Below are 18,097 nucleotides of genomic sequence, written 5' to 3' on the forward strand. Positions count from 1 at the left end.
CACTTAGTCACAATTGTTGACCACTCCTGAAACTCAGAGCTAGAACTCGGCAGATATGTAATGTCAGTATTAGCACATATAGTAACTGTTAAAAAAACTGAAAAAGAGTCCATACTTCAACTAGAGACATGAATGAAGCAGATGTGGTTAGGACTAGGGCAAATTGGGCCAAAGGGTAAAGGACAATACTGACTGCATTTTAAAACTTCAAATTCCATGTGAGACCAAGGGAAGAGATGTTTAGTTGGTGCAAGATCTATATTTCCTAAACAGTTTAACTCACACAGTTTGTTCAAATACCATAATTACATAGAAATTTTAATAGGAAGTAAGACCTGGTAGGTTTGCATAGATTAGTGTGAAATAGAGACACATCCCAAAGTAATATGGACAGAGAACAAAAATATATATGCAGGGTCCCCCTGAGAAGCTGGGGGAAAATGCAGAGGTGTTGGGTTCCTCACCTGGATTGTTGCTGATGTTCTCACAAACATTGAGGACTGGTTGTTTGATGTGCCAAGCCCTCTATCATGGGGCTTGCACTTATGAAGCTCATTACTGCAAAGGAGAGGCTAAACCTGCTCATAATTGTGCCTAAGAGTCTCCCCCTGAGTACCTCTTTGTTGCTTAGATGTGGCCCTCTCTCTGTCTAGCTAAGCCAACTCAGCAGGTGAACTCACTACCCTCCCCCGTACATGGGATCTGACACCCAGGGGTGTAAATCTTCCTGAATCCTGAGGATGAATCTGGACCTGACATTGTGGGATTGAGAACATCTTCTAGACCAAAAGGGGGGTGCGAAATAAAACAAAATAAAGTTTCAGTGGCTGAGAGATTCCAAATGGAGTTGAGTGGTTACTCTGGTGGGCATTCTTATGCACTATATTTATAACCCTTTTTAGGTTTTAATGCATTGGAATAGCTAGAAGTGAATACCGAAAACTATCAAACTGCAATCCAGTAGCCTGCACTCTTGAATACAGTTGTATGGCAATGTAGCATACAAGGAGTGACAGTGTGATTGTGAAAGCCTTGTGGATTGCACTCCCTTTATCCAATGTATGGATGTATGAGTGGAAAAATGGGAACAAAAACTAAATGAAAAAGGGGGGGGGGATGATTTGGGTGTTCTTTTTTACTTTTATTTTTTATTCTTATTTTTACTTTTCTGGTACAAGGAAAATGTTCAAAAAATAGATTGGGGTGATGAATGCACACCTATATGATGGTACTGTGAACAGTTGTATACTTTGGATGATTGTATGGTATGTGAATATATCTTAATAAAATTGAATAAAAAAAAAGAAGGCAAAGTGGACTTTTGAAAGCTGGACTACAACATTTGTGCCAAAAACTTTGTACATGAAATTTCATACTAGATGTAGAAGTAGAAGTGGATTCATTTGGCCTTCTAAGAAGTAGCAGCACTGTCTTTTTTTTTTTTTGTTTTGCTTTGTTTTTTTTTTTGATTATGCTCTTAAATGAATAGATTGTTATATTCTGTGTACTCAGTTTATGACGCTGGGGTGTATATGATATCAAAAATGTTTCAAGTAAACCAAAATTTTGGGTAAGCTTCAGTTTGGGAAATTTATTTTCATGGAAATTCTGATTCAGTTATCACTGTAATTGTTGAAGAATTGAAAACAATCAATACATAATACTGTCTCTTCATCAAAAGGATGGTCATTTATCTTTGCCCTGTACTCCTTTTCCAGGTTGTGTATTTTTCCTGTGCCTGGGGATTTTTTATATGTTTCGCCCCAACATCTCCTTTGTGGCCCCTCTGCAAGAGAAGGTGGTTTTTGGATTATTCTTCTTGGGGGCCATTCTCTGCCTTTCTTTTTCATGGCTCTTCCACACAGTCTACTGCCACTCAGAAGGGGTCTCCCGGCTCTTCTCCAAGTAAGTATCTGTAAAGTCCCTATTATGATCAGTGATCTAGAGTCAGTGGGTTAAGGAAAAACTTCAGCAGAATTGGCAGAATGCTTGATACCGTCTGATGGGAACACTTAAAAAATTTTTTTTCTTTTAAATCAGAGCAAGTGAACTGGTTTGCCTCTTAGCGGTTGTTATTGATAAGCTCATGTCATGGGTGATTAATTGGAACCTGTAGTGGATGGAGCAGTAATGTTTAGCATTAAATGGATTTTTTTTCCTATTCTAGATTGGATTACTCTGGTATTGCTCTTCTGATTATGGGAAGTTTTGTTCCTTGGCTCTATTACTCTTTCTACTGTAATCCACAGCCTTGCTTCATCTACTTGATTGTCATCTGTGTGCTGGGCATTGCAGCCATTATTGTCTCCCAGTGGGACATGTTTGCCACCCCTCAGTATCGGGGGGTGAGAGCAGGTAAGAGCTTGTGGCCATTTTACACTGGACATTCATTTATTAAAGGTCTATCATTCGCCTTGGCATCACGCATATATTTGTGGTGCAGAGATGAATTAATCAAGTTCCTCTTGAGGGGCTTTTTAGTGTCGCTATGTTCGTTAAGTTGCGTTAAAGCCTTAGAGTTGAGGGGAAGTGGCGAAGCAGTCTTACATATGTTGGATGTATCTTGGGCAGTATAGTTTTATTTGAGTTTATGGCCATTCCCTGTCCAGAAGGCAGTTAAGTAATCTTTGTAAAATAAACAATGATTCCTTTACTCTCAGAACTTGGAGTGTACTTTTTGTAGTTAGTTCTTTTTAGTTGTCATTTTTTTGTTTGGTTTTATATTTTTATTTTAAAATGTGTGATCTGCTTGTATAAATAAGATTTCACCACATACTGATTGTGTTTTTCTGAAGTGGGTGCGATATGTCTCCTCTGATGTAGGGTTAAGGGACTTTTTATGTTTAGGATGATGCCTGTTTAGCCAGAGATTATATGGAAAGCCAAAAGCCCCTTGGCTGAGCCTTTTGAAGGGTATAGAGTTGGAGATACATTGTTTCCCCCCCTGCCTGGGGACTCCTTGTTGGCAGGGCTCTGTCTTCAACTTTATATCCCCAGTGTTAAGTCCAGTGCCTGATGATGGTGAATGGCAGTATTAAAAGGAGTATTTTTTCTTTCAATCTTTTTTTTTTTTTTTTAAACTATTTGGTGGTACTATTTCAGCTTTGGTTTATCTGCCATTATCTAAAAGATTGGAAATAGAATCAGCTTCATTTTATTGACCACTGTCATAACCCTCCATCCTTTTCCTTTTTTTTAAGTGTTCATGTGGGCAAGTGAACAGTGCTCAGGGTTGGAGTTCAGCAGTGCTCAGCTCTGGCCTTAAGTCTGCTTGAGCACATGAGATAAGAACTTGTTTGCCGAGTAGAGCTGAGTATTCTATTTATATACATCAGAAGAACCAAGTTCCTGTGCCTTTAACTTAAGAGAATGATAGGCAAGACCATTAGCAGAGCAGCCTTTGCTTAGCATGTCGAGGAAAAGAACCAGTGGGAGAACAGGAACTCATGATCATTTTTCGTTGGGGTGGAATAGAGGTAGAAGTATTTTTTATTTAACTTGCTTGTCTTTTTTGCAAGATCAGCATTGCCATTTTCCTCTTCTCTTTTAGATTCCCATTTTAATTACGAGTATGCATGTCTGTATGTGTGCATACATGTATTGTGGCATACCAGCAGCTTATTTGGTAATATCCAAAGCAAATAATAGGCCCCTTATCTGTTGAGAAAGCTTACCAAATGACAGCTTGTTGTGCAAGAGTCACTCTTAGCTCTGCATCAATATTATATAGGCGCACTTACTGGCTGCTGTGAGGGGTTTTCTGTTTGCTTTGATTGACATACAGGTTTCAAACTTTTTAGATCATTGGTCTCCAAATATTTTTCGATTGTGACTTTTTCTATTACAACCCCAAATGTGTATATGTACATAAATTCATATACATATAAATTACAAAAGTTTTTATGAAATAGTGATCACTTGTAACACAGTCTGGTATTTTCTATTTTATTTTAAAAAAACCTGCTTGAGATTCACTTAATTGTTCTTACAATATAGGTCATATCTGGAAGTTTGAAAAACTGTTTCAGATGATTTTTGAAGGCTGTAGGACAGTGGCTGAGTTATTCTGACACACTTCTGTATCCAGTTGCTGCTTTTGACCTGGGAATACTGTGCTTTTTGTTCTCTCTCTGTTCATCATCTTAGTACAGAATCTCCCCCACCCCAAAATTAGGTCACTTACTTAAAGCATTTTTTAAAAGTTTAAGTACCCAGTTAAAAGCCATAGATTTAGATTACTGTTAAATTTATGGTATCACCCAGCTCGGCAGGAATCTGATCACTGTCTTCCCCCTTCACCTTCCACCCCAAGTCACTTGCTTCAAAGAGAGGATGAGATATGCAAAATTACTCTGTATTGTAATCTGTGTCTGTAAAGAGGCAGCATTGGAGGAGGTTTAAACAATCTCCTGGAGCTGTCTCTTCCTAAAACATTTAGCAACATGATTCTAAATCCCTTGAGGACTGCTGGCTTGTGAAGCTAAGCCTCCCTTAGCAGGAGGCTCCTTGCATTTGTAAATAGATCTGTTAGAACAGATCTTCTGTCTTCTGCCTCCCAGAGTTTGAAGAACCTTGTTTTTCCTCTCAGACAGGAAGCTAATTATTGCATCCTACTTTGAACTATTCAGTGTATACGGAGTTAATGGCGCTGTGTTGTAATATTTGCTTATCCTTCCCAGTTTCTCTTCTGTATTTTCACTTGGTTCTCTTCTTGTGATTCCTAGGAGTGTTTCTGGGCCTAGGCCTGAGTGGAATCATTCCCACCTTGCACTATGTCATCTCGGAGGGCTTCTTGAAGGCTGCCACTATCGGGCAGATAGGCTGGCTGATGCTGATGGCTGGCCTCTACATCACGGGAGCTGCCCTCTACGCCGCCCGCATCCCTGAGCGCTTCTTTCCTGGCAAGTGTGACATCTGGGTAAGTACCATCAGGGGCTATTCAGTGTGCATACATACCTGTTAGTGGGTTATCGGCAGACTTGGAAGTGATGTCATTGAAAAAGCTTTAGATTCCAAGATGGGAGACTTGTATTCTAGTCCTAACTCCATCCCTAATTAGCTGTTTTCTTTGGACAAGATGTAAAATAGTAACTGACATTTATTGAGCCAGGCACATGTATCCATGTATTTCCTCATTTAATACATTAGCCCTAAAAGATATTATCGTCTTCATTTTACAGACAAGGAAACAGGCCTAGGGAGGTTAGCTAATCTGTCCAAAGGCATATAGCTAGTAAGTGGCAGAAATTTGTATCAGGTCAGTTTAATATCAGCTTACTACACAATACTGGCAAGTCAGTTTGCCATTCTTTACATCACTTCCCTCATTTATGAAACAAGGGTGATAGACCAGATTTTTATCAAAGTCCTTTTTTGGGACCAGATTTTTTATTTTTACCAAGGCCTTTTTTTTATTTTTTTTTAATTTTTTATTTTATTGAGATATATTCACATACCACGCAGTCATACAAAACAAATCGTACTTTCGATTGTTTACAGTACCATTACATAGTTGTACATTCATCACCTAAATCAATCCCTGACACCTTCATTAGCACACACACAAAAATAACAAGAATAATAATTAGAGTGAAAAAGAGCAATTGAAGTAAAAAAGAACACCGGGTACCTTTGTCTGTTTGTTTCCTTCCCCTATTTTTCTACTCATCCATCCATAAACTAGACAAAGTGGAGTGTGGTCCTTATGGCTTTCCCAATCCCATTGTCACCCCTCATAAGCTACATTTTTATACAACTGTCTTCGAGATTCATGGGTTCTGGGTTGTAGTTTGATAGTTTCAGGTATCCACCACCAGCTACCCCAATTCTTTAGAACCTAAAAAGGGTTGTCTAAAGTGTGCGTAAGAGTGCCCACCAGAGTGACCTCTCGGCTCCTTTTGGAATCTCTCTGCCACTGAAGCTTATTTCATTTCCTTTCACATCCCCCTTTTGGTCAAGAAGATGTTCTCCGTCCCACGATGCCGGGTCTACATTCCTCCCCGGGAATCATATTCCACATTGCCAGGGAGATTCACTCCCCTGGGTGTCTGATCCCACGTAGGGGGGAGGGCAGTGATTTCACCTTTCAAGTTGGCTTAGCCAGAGAGAGAGGGCCACATCTGAGCAACAAAGAGGCATTCGGGAGGAGGCTCTTAGGCACAACCATAGGGAGGCCTAGCCTCTCCTTTGCAGCAACCGTCTTCCCAAGGGTAAAACTTATGGTAGAGGGCTCAGCCCATCAAACCACCAGTCCCCTATGTCTGTGGTCATGTTAGCAACCATGGAGGTGGGGTAGGCGAATACCCCTGCATTCTCCACAGGCTTCTCAAGGGGGCACTACATCTTTTTTTTTTCCTTGTTTTTCTTTCTTTCTTTTTTTTTTTAACTTTCCCTTCTTTTTTAAATCAACTGTATGAAAAAAAAGGTTAAAAAGAAAACAAACATACAATAAAAGAACATTTCAAAGAGACCCAAGGCCTTTTTTGTTCCTAAAATTCAGTGTTTGTGATGAAAAATTGAGCGTGTATATGTGTGTGTGTTTAGAAGAGGAAGAAGAGCTAACTGGATTGTGGTTAATAGTAAGAGAGGAGGAAAGAGAAAGTGAAAAGCAAATCTAGAGGAAAGATGGAAAATCTGATAACTGAAGAGGGCATGAGATGTTTTTGTTACTTAATGTGAAATCTGACCTTTTGAATTCTGGTTCTCTATCCATTGCTGAGTAATACAGACTTAGTTGATCATCTGATCTCTTTAATATCTAATTTAGTTATCTGTAAGATGAGGACAATGCTAGACTCAGGCAATTTTATTTTATTTTATTTTATTTTGAAATAAATTCAAAGTTTTAGGAACAGTTGCAAAAACAATACAAACCCTATATACAGAACTCCAGCATACCCTGACCCCACTCCCCCGATACCCCAGTCCACCAACTTTAACATGCTGTCACACCACTGTTTCTTTCCCTCCCTCCCCCCCTCCTCCCTCCCTATCTATCATCCATCATCTATTGCTCTGTCTTCTGAACATATGAGAGCTAGCTGCACACATCTTGAACAAACACTGTAATTCACATATACAGTTGCCATGAACAAGAACATTCTTTTATGCAATCCCATTAAACGCAGCTAAGAAGTACAAGAGATTCAACATTGATACAAAGCTTACATTCTATATTTCCTTTTTTTTTTTTTTTTTTGTCCTTATGTCTCAACTGTGTCCTTTTGAGCCTCCTATCCTCCATCCTCAGATCCCATCCAGGGTGATCCTTGGCATTCAATTGTCATCTATTTAGAACTGTCTTTTTTTTTTTTTTTTTTTTTTTTTCCTCAATTGTGGAAACATATATACAGCCTAAATCTTCCCATTCCACCCCCTCCCTAGCCTTCCATTAGTGGGATTAATCACATTTAGAATGTTGTAATGCTATCTCCTTCCCACCATCCATTACTAGAAATTTCCCTTCACCTCAAACAGGAACCCTACACTCATTTCTTAACTCCCCATTGTCCCTTCCCCCATTTCTCTTAACCCTTCTTCTACTTTTCATGTCCATGGTCATATTCTCTGATGATTTCTTTGTGTTTACTGTGGGGCTTAAAATTAACCTCTTAAATCCATAACAATCTTGTTTTTCTTTGATACTACCTTCACTTCAATAGAACACATAAACTATGTTCCTATACTCCTCCATTCCCCCACCTTTATATAGTTCTTGTCAAAAATTACATATTTTACATTGAGTTCAAAACCACTGATTTGTCATTAGAGTTTGTGTATTTCATGTAGGAAGTAAATAATGGAGTTACAATTCAAAAATTATTGACTTCTATTTGTATTCCATTGTGGTCAGAGAATGTGCTTTGAATATATTCAGTTGTTTTGTTGTTTTTTTTTTTTTTTAATTTATTGAGGCTTGTTTTATGTGCCAGCATATGGTACATTCTGGAGAAAGATCTGTGATCACTAGAGAAAAATGAGTGTGCTGGTGATTTGGGATGTAAGGTTCTGTATATAGATATGTTAAAATTCTCTATATCTCTTTCTCCTTTCTTTGTTTCTCTGTCGGTAGGGCTCCTTTAGTATCTGAAGTAGGCAGGTCTTTTATTGGCAAACTCTGTCAGCATTTGTCTCAAATTTGAAGGAGAGTTTTGCTGGATCAGGTATTCTGGGTTGGAAATTTTTCTCTCTCAGAATTTTAAATATGTCATGCTACTGCCTTCTCGCCTCCATGGTGGCCACTGAGTAGTCCCAACTTAGTCTTATGTTGTTTCCTTTGTATGTGGTGAATTGCTTTTCTCTTGCTGCTTTCAGAACTTGTTCCTTCTCTTCAGTATTTGAGAGTTTGATCAGAATATGTCTTGGGGTGGGTTTATTTGGATTTATTCTATTTGGAGTTCGCTGGGCATTTTATGCTTTGTGTATTTATATTGTGTAGAAGGTTGGGGAAGTTTTCCCCAACAATTTCTTTGGATACTCTTTCTAGAGCTTTACCCTCTCTTCCCCTTCTGGGACACCAGTGAGTCTTCAATTTGGACGTTTTATTTTATCTATCGTATCCCTGAGATCTATTTCGATTTTTTTCTCCCTTCTTTCTTTTTGTTCTTTCATTTTCTGTTCTGTGGACTTCTAGGACACTGAGTCATTGTTCAACTTCCTCTAATCTTGTATTATGAGTATCCAGAGTCTTTTTAATTTGACCAGCAGTTTCTTTTATTTCTATAAGATCTTCTATTTTTTTATTTACTCTTGCAGTTTCTTCTTTATGCTCTTCTAGGGTCTTCTTTATGTCCCTTATATCCTGTGCCATGGTCTTCTTCATGTCCTTTATATCCTTTGCCATGTTTTTGTTCCTTGATTGTAGTTCTTTGATTAATTGTGCCAAGTACTGTGTCTCTTCTGATATTTTGATTTGGGTGTTTGGGATTGGGTTCTCCATATTGTCTGGTTTTATCATATGCATTAAGATTTTCTGTTGTTTTTGGCCTCTTGGCATTTGCTTTGCTTGATAGGGTTCTTTGAATTTGTAAAAAAAAAATACCAATCTAATTTTTCAGAAATACAAGTTGGTGGCGTACACTTTCTCTAACTAACCAGCAGACGGCATCTTCGAGTTACTTATACCCCTCAAGTCAGTTCTCCTCAACTTTGTCTCTGTGGTGTATGGGAAAACGATTCTTGTGGGGTTCAGTTGGTGAACTCAGTTTGGGTTTGTTGTTGGAGCTGTCCGCCCTGAATGTGGGGCATGTGCCTGGGTGGTCAGGGAGGCAGGGCAGCTTTAATATTCAAACCTCCCAGGTGTTCCCGGAGACTCAAGGCTGTTGCAAGAGTCTAAGCCTTCATTTCAGTTTTGCCCCAGATTTTCTCTGTGACTGACCCACAAACCACCAGCATTGATGTAGCATCCCTGGGTTTTCCGAGCAGGCTCCCCTTCTCAGCTGTGATCTTCCAGGACCTCTGCTGAGGGAAGGCTGTGCTACGTCACAAGTGTGCACCGTCCCTCAAGGGAAGCCCCGGGCCGCCGGGCCATGCAGGGGCGCTCTCAGCCTGATGCAAAGATGGCTGAATGGGGTGTCTCAACCCCCCCCCCCTCCCCACACAGTTCCTCCTTCCCAGCTCCGGGACAACTGGCACGGCTCTGGGCTGTGGGCACAGCCCCGGGCAGGAGTGTCTCCAGCTTGCCGGGGAGCCTGCTGCAAGCAGTGGGGTTTCTTTCTCCTTCCGGCTCTCCCTTCTGCTCCCCTGACCCTGAGGGAATCTGCAGCAGGCTATCCTCCACGCCAGACACCGAGAGGCTGGCTCAGTCTGCTCCTGCCATGCTTCACTGCGCGGTTCCCACCGTCGCAACTGCAGCCGCTCCTGGGTTTTTCCTTTTTTTTTTTTTTTTTTTTAAAAAAGGAGCCAGTCCGTCTCCAAATGCCAGCCACCAGCTTCCCCAAACTGCAGCACATCTGCAGGTCTTTCAGTCAGCTTACTCACCCGTTTCAGAATGCAGACTCCCGGTTTCACCAAGTGCATGGCCCCTGTGGTTATAGCAGACCTTGTGCAGCTGGTGCATCGCTGAAACTGGTATTCTGGGTCACCTTCTGGTTTTTACCTAGTATTTTTCATGGAGGTGTTTTTTTGCCCTGTCTCACGTAGCCGCCATCTGAGGTTCTCTCAGGCAGTATTTTGAGTTCAAATTTGCTAAATTATCTTTCTGAGATTGCTTCAAATCATAATTTTCACATTGTTATGAAAGGATTTTTACCCTTTCCCCCTTTGCTGGGAAAATGCATTCCTTTTGGTTTCCTAGAAAATGTCTTTTTGTGTGTGACTTGTAAGTCCTTCTAGTTTACACTGCTAAAATCAGTGTCTTTACTTAATAAACACTGTTTTGGCCCTGCACTTTTTTGTTTTGAGCCTTTAATGAGAGAATTGTGTACTTTTAAAGTGATGTTGGGAGCAGTGATAAGTGATTACCCCTCTTAAGATAATAGCATTCGACAGAACAGGTTAAATCAGAAATAATATCACATGCTTATTGCCCAACTCCTGATCTGAGAAGGAAATAAAAGGCTCTGCTCTCATAGTCTTTTGATAATAGTATGTTATTTGTCATTTCAGAGTCTTAGAACTGAAACTTTTTTGAACAATGTATTTTGACCTTCCACCTAATCCTGGAAATTTCTCTAGTTTTTCTAATAGCACTATTTAAATGACCACAATGCTAGTACTTTTGTCTGTGTAATGGACAGAAGCATCCATCAGCAGTGACTATGAAGAACTCCTGTGTCCAGCCAAAGCCCACTGCTAGTTATCAGAGGATCCTTGGGTCCTTTGTGGTCTGCAGGCAGGAGAGTCGGTTTTATGATGTTAGCGCCTGAGCTCCCTAGATTCTCCACTGTTAAGTGTCCACATTTTCATGGCTGAAGCTTGGCATCAGCACCTTGATTTCTTTGGGGACAGCTTGCTTTCACCTCAGCAGAATATGATACTGCCTAATGGATGTTCCAGGATCTGTGGAGACCTCAAATTTGATCTTTATGACATCCATTCCCTGCCCCCTGCTTAGTATAAACCAGGAATAAATGATCCTAAGAATCTTTAGCAGACTTTTAATAATATATGGGTTTCTTCACCACCACCCCCCCCTTTTTTTTGTCTCCAGTTTCACTCTCATCAGCTGTTTCACATCTTCGTGGTTGCTGGAGCTTTTGTTCACTTCCACGGTGTCTCAAACCTCCAGGAGTTCCGGTTCATGATCGGCGGGGGCTGCAGTGAAGAGGATGCACTGTGATGATCTCCTGGTGGCCAGGGAGTGTGACCCTGCACTGGGGCCTGCAGCAACTGCAGGCCTCCCTTACTGGTCATTGATGCCAGTACCAGAGGAGCCCCCAAACTCTGACAGCCTCACGGGCTTTGTGATGCCCCAGGGGCTCCACATGGTACACGACCAAGAAGAGAAAAACAAAAATAAATCATACCTCAAAGGACAGAGTGCATCAATTTGGAGAACAGGAGAAATGGCCCAAACCCTGACTCACTCCTGGTATCTACAGATTGGGGGCTCTGCAAGACCCTTGGCAGGCTGGCTTCTGATCATATTTATTTGTAGAAGATGGGGGAACAGTTTAGCTGGTGGTTCTTTTTGCTCCCTTTCTCCTTAAAACAATAATACAAGCCAATTTAGGTGAACATTTATATCCTATTAAGGAGTGGGAGTGTGATTTTAGATGCTCTTTTGGGAGAACAAAGAAATTAATGTAAATAAGATTTCTAACTTACTGTTTAAGAATTTATATAAATGTTTAAAACATCGGGGTAGGGAGGGAGGGAAGATTTTTGCATAGAATGAAACATGCAAGTACCACACACTGTTTCCATTTGCACAAAGTGACTGTAGGAGGAGCAGGTGGTAGCCCCAGAGTGTGTAGAGTATAATGCCTTGGTGTACCAGGGTGCCTTCCAAAGGCCGACATACCTTGGGCCCTAGTGGCGCAGAGGGGCCAGCCCCAGGCCAGTGATGACCTTCCACCTGAGAGACGAGACCTTTGGGAGTGTTGAGGTAGAAGGAAGTGGTATGTGTTTTCTCAGTGGAGGCAGCATGTGAGTGGCTAATAAGATGTGAAATGGTAAAGGCTCTAGTTACTGTGCTGTTGGAGAGAGCCATTTGTTTTCTAGGCTGATAGTGACCCTTTCTAAGGAGTGGAGCCATCTACTTGGGCAAGTCAGTTGTGCTGGCATAATTTAAGGGGGTGGAGGCACTGGAGGAACCTTGAATACATTGGCACAAGGACTGATTACTTCCGGCACCCTGTTTAGTTTTGTGGTAATTCTGATTTCTAATTGGAGAGGTGGACATTTTTCCATATCCTTGCTGTGAAGCTCTGGAACCCTGTAAATTTAGTTCCCTCTGTTAAAATCAACTGCCCTTAACTACACTTTCTTCTCCTGGGAATAGAAATTGGTTTCTCCCTGGCATCATGGTTCTTGGCATGGAGCCAGCCATAAAAGAGAGTCTGCCTTGTCCAGGTGCCTCCTGAGCTCGTTTGCATGGATTAGGAGACCCTTTCCTTTGGATTAGGGACGAGTTTCTCCTTGGCATACTGTCTCAGTAAGCCTAGGTGTGAGAAATGAGCTCTCCTTGAACAAGGAAACCAGCACAACTGTTGTCAAGCAGAGTTCATTTTCCACTATGGAATTGTCGTCATTCACTGAACCTCATTCTGCAGGGATAGTGTGGTAGAAAGTTGAAAAATTGGTTGTGTTACTGACAGGGAATTTGGTAGAATCCTTAAGGCCATGTCTCTGAATTGCTGCTAGGAGTGAAAAAGGACTGCTCATGTCCCACAGGGTAGGGTGCCCTGTTATGGTATCTGGGAGAGTATGAGGGAAGGATCTGGTTCGTAGAATTCTGGCCTTTGCTCACAGGTGAACCACCAAAATAGCACTTGAGTCTTAGGTTACTATCACTCGAGACTTTATATGGTTAAATTACATTCTGGGGTTTGTGGGTTTGAAGTAAGTATTGAGACTCCTAGCATGGGAGCCGGCATCCTCAAATGGGTGTTTGGGGCTGTGGGAAGGGTCTTCTGTTTATTCAGTATAGAGTTGTCTGGGTTCTTTTTCTCCTTTCTCTCCCCTCCCAACCTCCAGCAAAAGCTAGGAACCAGGAAGAAAGAATTCAGAGTAGAACTTGGGAAGAATTTAAGAGTATTTTGGTTCTGGATAAAGTCACTGCCCTGGGTGCTAGAGTACTGAGCAAAATATTCAGTGGGTGAACTGGTGCAGTGCCTCACAGAATAAAGAACAGTATTAATCCCTTTGAGGAAACAAAGTCCAGCAGGACAGTGGCCACCTGGAAGGAAGCTCGCTTGGTTCCATGGGAGCAACAGCACATATCAGAAGCCAGACTTGCTCCTCAGGCATGCACTTTGGGATACAGGGCGTAAGACACAGCCTTGTAGCACCACCAAGAGAAGTAGCAATCTCTGGCCCCAGTCACCCCACACCCCAAAGGAGGAGCTTAATCTGGTTCAACATAGCACAAACCCTTAGGAAAAATGAAATCAACATCACCGTTGTGTAATCCAGTGAAAATCTCCCTCTTCAGGGTGGGTATATGTGTGGGCCTGTGGGCGCCCATTTGTGTGTGTGTGTGTCCATTTATATGTGTATCTACATGCAACTCACTACCAACAGCCTCACTGTGCACTTGGTCTTGCAGTGCTAGCTGAGAACTCTCACCAGGTTGGCGCCTGAATGCCTTACTCTCAGCAGTCAGAGGCTTGCTTGTTCTGTGCAGATTTTTAAATTTTCTTTCTTGGCCCTAGGCTGGTTAGGACCTCTACAGCTTCATTCTCTTCACCATTAAATAGTGGCCTTTTCAGTATTTCCCTCTTCCCCTTAATAAATTGCTGAAGCCACAAAGCACATTTTTGGCGCTCAGAGAAGATTGGGGTTCCAGAAAGGCATCTGTGATGGTTCCATTCACCATGGGATTTCCCTACTTGCTGTATTCTCAACTTCTAATAAAAAGAACCAAATGCAGTATAAACTTTTGTTGTGTATTTTTTCCTCCCTCAGCTTCCCAATACCCTTAGTCTTTGGGCTCTTCTTTTGAAACCCTATTTTAGACACTGAAGCTTATGAAACATTTGAATCTGGGAATGCACACAGGTCAAAGTGCTTATGCCCAACTCACTTTCCTGAGTCTTTCTTACGCTTTCATTGTAACTGGAACCAGGTTTGTAATGGAAGAGAGAGAACTCTAAGGACCATTTCTAAATTTATTACTAAAGTTTATAAAAATAATTCCTAACGTAATGAACACTTTATGCCAGGGACTGTGTTAAAGGACTCTTGATACCTCATATCATCATAACAGTAGCCTTATCAGCCCGTGTTATGTTCACTCTCACGTTACATAGATGAAGAAACAAGCTTAGAAAGGTTATGTCTGACTTCAGTGCCTACTGAGAGGGAAATGGCTTTCTCTCTGTACTTGAGTTTATTATTGTGATTGAACAGTTAATTGGATGTATATTGACTTAAAAAAAAAAGGTCTGGGGGTTTGTTAACCTAGTTCCTTGTATGTAATTTAAGAAAGAGGAAATCTCAACCCTTTTCCTTAGTTTTTGCAGGGGAATTTCCAGTATTTGGATAATAATGCCCAGTCTGTATTCTTGTTTTTAAATATAGATAGAATTTTAGGGTTTCCTCATATTATCCTGGTATAGAAGACTGGATCACATTCTATTCTTGATGAAAGATAAGCTGAGGCCTGCAAATAACCTGCTTTCTTTTCCCTAGTCTCTTGCTAAAAGCGGCAAATATGCTGTGGATATTGTAGAGGGAATAGATAAGAACAAGTTTGAATTTCAACAGAATCATCCCAGAGAAAATATCCTTTTCTCTGAAATATTTTTCTTTGGATATAGCATGGGCCATATTGTTCTTCTTTCACTGAGCATGAATTGCTCACCATTCTGTGTCCTATCTAACCTATGAATTTGTTCTGCCTTCAACTGTTTGACTTGGTGAAAGCAAGGCCAGGTTGGCTCTTGTAGCTGTTGCTTATGGTGCCATGCGTGCATCGGGAAGAGGGTACAACATTATGTGTTTTACCAATAATTGGAGCAGGGGAAGTAAGCCACCTGCTTGTAGAGCCTTCCTCACTGCCGCCTTAGCCCATCCCTCCTCTGCTGTGCTAGCCTAGGAACTGAAAGATGGTTTCAGATCTCAATTCTGCCAAATGCCCTGTAACCTGAGCAATATGTCCTTCACATCCTTCACTGCAATGCGGTGTCTATTCCAGATCACCATGTCTCAAACTTCCTCTAGTGACTGGCTGGCTTTTCTGCCAAACCCTTGCTCTAATCTTTTGTGGTCTGTGGTCTATCTGCCCACATTTACTTTTCTGACCCTAAGATATGTCCCTTCCCCTGCCTTCCTGAACCAGAGCTTCACTTAGGATTATGAAGTGGTTGTTGAAGCACTTTACCTGAGAGCACTTCTGCTGAAACACCCAGAATTACTGAGTGGACTTAGTGGTTAATAAACTGAAGGAGAAGGATCTGATAGCAGCCTTGAGTTCTTGGTCATTCCAAAGGTGTACGTAACCTGTCCCCCAGTTTATCAGATGACTTAGTTCCCAACTTGGCTTCTCTGAAATCAAGGTGATGGCTCTAGTTTGAGCCAGGCTGCCACCTGGTATCCTTTAATGGTTCTGGTAAAAGTAGAGAAAGAATCATTCTGGCCTCCAGAGGCAAAACAGGAGAATAGTCTGTTTTCCCAGGTAAAGAAGAGTGGGGTTAGTTTGGGTAGTGTTTTTTCCTCCCATTGTTTCTGTAAGGAATTTCCAGGTCTTGTGGTCCATCCTTGGCTGTGCAGAGGCGTAGAGCCCCAGTGGGGTGGACAGAGCAAGGCCAGGAGCTGTCCCGGCTCTTCCGAAGCATGGCTTTTTAATTATATGGCCAGGATAGTTGATAGATTTGCCTCAGAATGCTCTCCCCTGGCTGGTGAGGATGAGAAGCCTTCCAAAGGACAGCCCTGTGGTGTTCCCTAGAGTGCGAGGTAGTGGGCAGTGGCCGTCAGTGGTTGGATGCACATGGGTGGTCATGGGCAATCAGGAGGGGCTCCTTCTGCCATGCCATCACGCTTAGGGCCCATGACACGAAGAAGGAGACGCCCTGAGCTCGGATGCCCGGCATCCAAACTCAAGTTCTTCCTGCTCATCTCCGTGAAACGAGGTAACGTAATAGTGGTTCGCATGTATTTCTTGCTTACTATATGCCAGGCAGTTTTAGGCACATTTTATATGAACACCCCATTCGATCCTCATATTCCAATAATCCAGTTTTAAACTCTCTAGGCTTTGATTTCTTCATCTATAATATGAGGCTGATAGTAGTACCTACTTGAGGCGAGGATTAAATGAGTTAATTCAGATTGTTTACCTGGTACATGTAAACAGCTACTCCTAGCGTTATTGTGCACTGGCTGAGTGAGTGGTTTAAGTAAACCCCTCATCTTCTCTGAGCCTCAATTTCTTCAGCCGCAAATGGGGTTATCAATACCCACCCCAGAGGATGGTTGTGAGGACTTAATCTATAATGTGAGGTTTTTTTCAAGTACTGTCATGAATGTGTCCTATGGCGCGGGCGTACCCAGGGTGAAGTGTGGAGGGTGCTGGAGGATGGGGGAGAAAGGGCCCCTGAGCTCCTGCGCTGTCCACGGCCCCTGGACTCTGCTGGCCTCCCCACTGGAGGTTGGTTCTGCCCTTTTGTTGCGTTCACCTTGGAGACTGCCATGTCCCGGGGGGAGCCAGGTCTCTCTGCTCCAGTCAAAGGGAGGGAAGCAGAAGCCCCAGGACTGCCTCATCCTAGACTGGGCAATTCCCAGACAGCTCCCTTCCCAGAGGGCTCTGCTTCGCAAATTGGAGTATCCCCCAGAGTTCCAACCCTAAGGACTTCTCCGCAGGGACAGAGTGAAGTGGTCCCACTGGCCAGAAAAAGGCCACGATGGGACCTGTATGTCAGGGCCAGTGTCTGACCAAGCTGGAGCTGGGCCTCAGGAGATCCCTGCCCACACCACCAAACAGGACTGCTCTTTGCCGGGCCCCCTCTGCTTGGCTGCAGCAATTCTTGCCACCTTCCCTGAACTCACTTCGTAGTCCAATACAGCAGCTCCATCTCAGTATATCAGCTTTTTATTAGATCAGTGCAAAATTCCCTTTAAGTTAGGGCTTTGTAAAGAAGGTTCTAGAAGTTCTTTAATAGCAACACTTTGTGGTCATCAGGTGCAGCCATGGTGATGCTTCCTAAAAGGATTTATTACCTGTTCCTCTTTCTCGGTCTTTCCAATTACTGCTTACTCCCCTGTCCCCCCCACGCCCCCTCCCCCTACTCAGAACTTCTAGCAGCAGCTGGGAAATGGAGCCACCCGTCCCTGTGAAGAAGCTGCTGTAGCTGGGACATGTTGCCCTCGTGTCATCTCTGCCTTTCCCAGCCCCTGTAGGCCCTTAGATTCTCCTGAAAGCCAACGTCGTTCATTACAAACAGGTGGCCCTTTCTTGGGTCAGGTCCAGACTTCTGGAGAATAGGTAGGACTAACCGGTCCAAGTCGAGCCCATCTGAACTCCTGACGCAGGGGTAGGAAGGATGGCAGGACGTCTGCTGGGGAGGGCTGCTCCAGGCACCCTGGAGGGGTGGCCTTTTGGACACTGGACTTGGTTTCTTGTTCCATCTGGCAACCTCAGGAGGCAGGGACCAGCAGTTGCCGACCCTTTAGGATGTCTCTGGAAGGAGCACCTCACCAGCACACAGGGTCAGGCGGGGTGGGTGTCACAGCAGCAGCTGAGGCGGAAGCACCCAGGCACACAGGGGCAGCAGGAGCAGGGGCAGCGAGGCCGGGCTGTCTGAGGCACCACCACAGTCCTGGGCGTTCTCCTGGGAACCCCAGACCAGAGGTGAGAGGGCTGCTTTCTGAGGGAGCAGGGCATAGGGAGGGGGCTCTCTGGGACTAATGGGGCCAGGCCCCTAAGAAAAGATGGAAGTTCCAGAAAGTGGAGGAAGCACTGCCCCCTTTCTTAGACCCCCGACCTCTCAGGAGAAAT

At 42.9% G+C, this 18,097-nt stretch overlaps 2 protein-coding genes across 2 annotated transcripts in view; one reads left to right on the forward strand and one right to left on the reverse strand.

The window, feature by feature from the left end:
- Positions 1-14,032, forward strand: part of ADIPOR2 (adiponectin receptor 2) — an 87,835-nt gene extending 73,803 nt beyond the window's left edge. The window contains exons 5-8 of the mRNA XM_037847056.1: positions 1,719-1,905; positions 2,168-2,355; positions 4,725-4,918; positions 11,150-14,032. Of these exons, the coding sequence (XP_037702984.1) occupies positions 1,719-1,905; positions 2,168-2,355; positions 4,725-4,918; positions 11,150-11,278 (698 nt within the window). The 3' untranslated portion in view covers positions 11,279-14,032. The remainder of the gene's footprint in view (positions 1-1,718; positions 1,906-2,167; positions 2,356-4,724; positions 4,919-11,149) is intronic.
- Positions 14,033-17,399: 3,367 nt separating this feature from the next.
- The window catches only part of CACNA2D4 (calcium voltage-gated channel auxiliary subunit alpha2delta 4), a 108,032-nt gene continuing 107,334 nt past the window's right edge, over positions 17,400-18,097 (reverse strand). The window contains exon 38 of the mRNA XM_037847314.1: positions 17,400-17,930. Within this exon, the coding sequence (XP_037703242.1) occupies positions 17,826-17,930 (105 nt within the window). The 3' untranslated portion in view covers positions 17,400-17,825. The remainder of the gene's footprint in view (positions 17,931-18,097) is intronic.

Source organism: Choloepus didactylus, chromosome 8, assembly GCF_015220235.1.
Source record: "Choloepus didactylus isolate mChoDid1 chromosome 8, mChoDid1.pri, whole genome shotgun sequence".
NCBI lineage: Eukaryota > Metazoa > Chordata > Mammalia > Pilosa > Megalonychidae > Choloepus > Choloepus didactylus.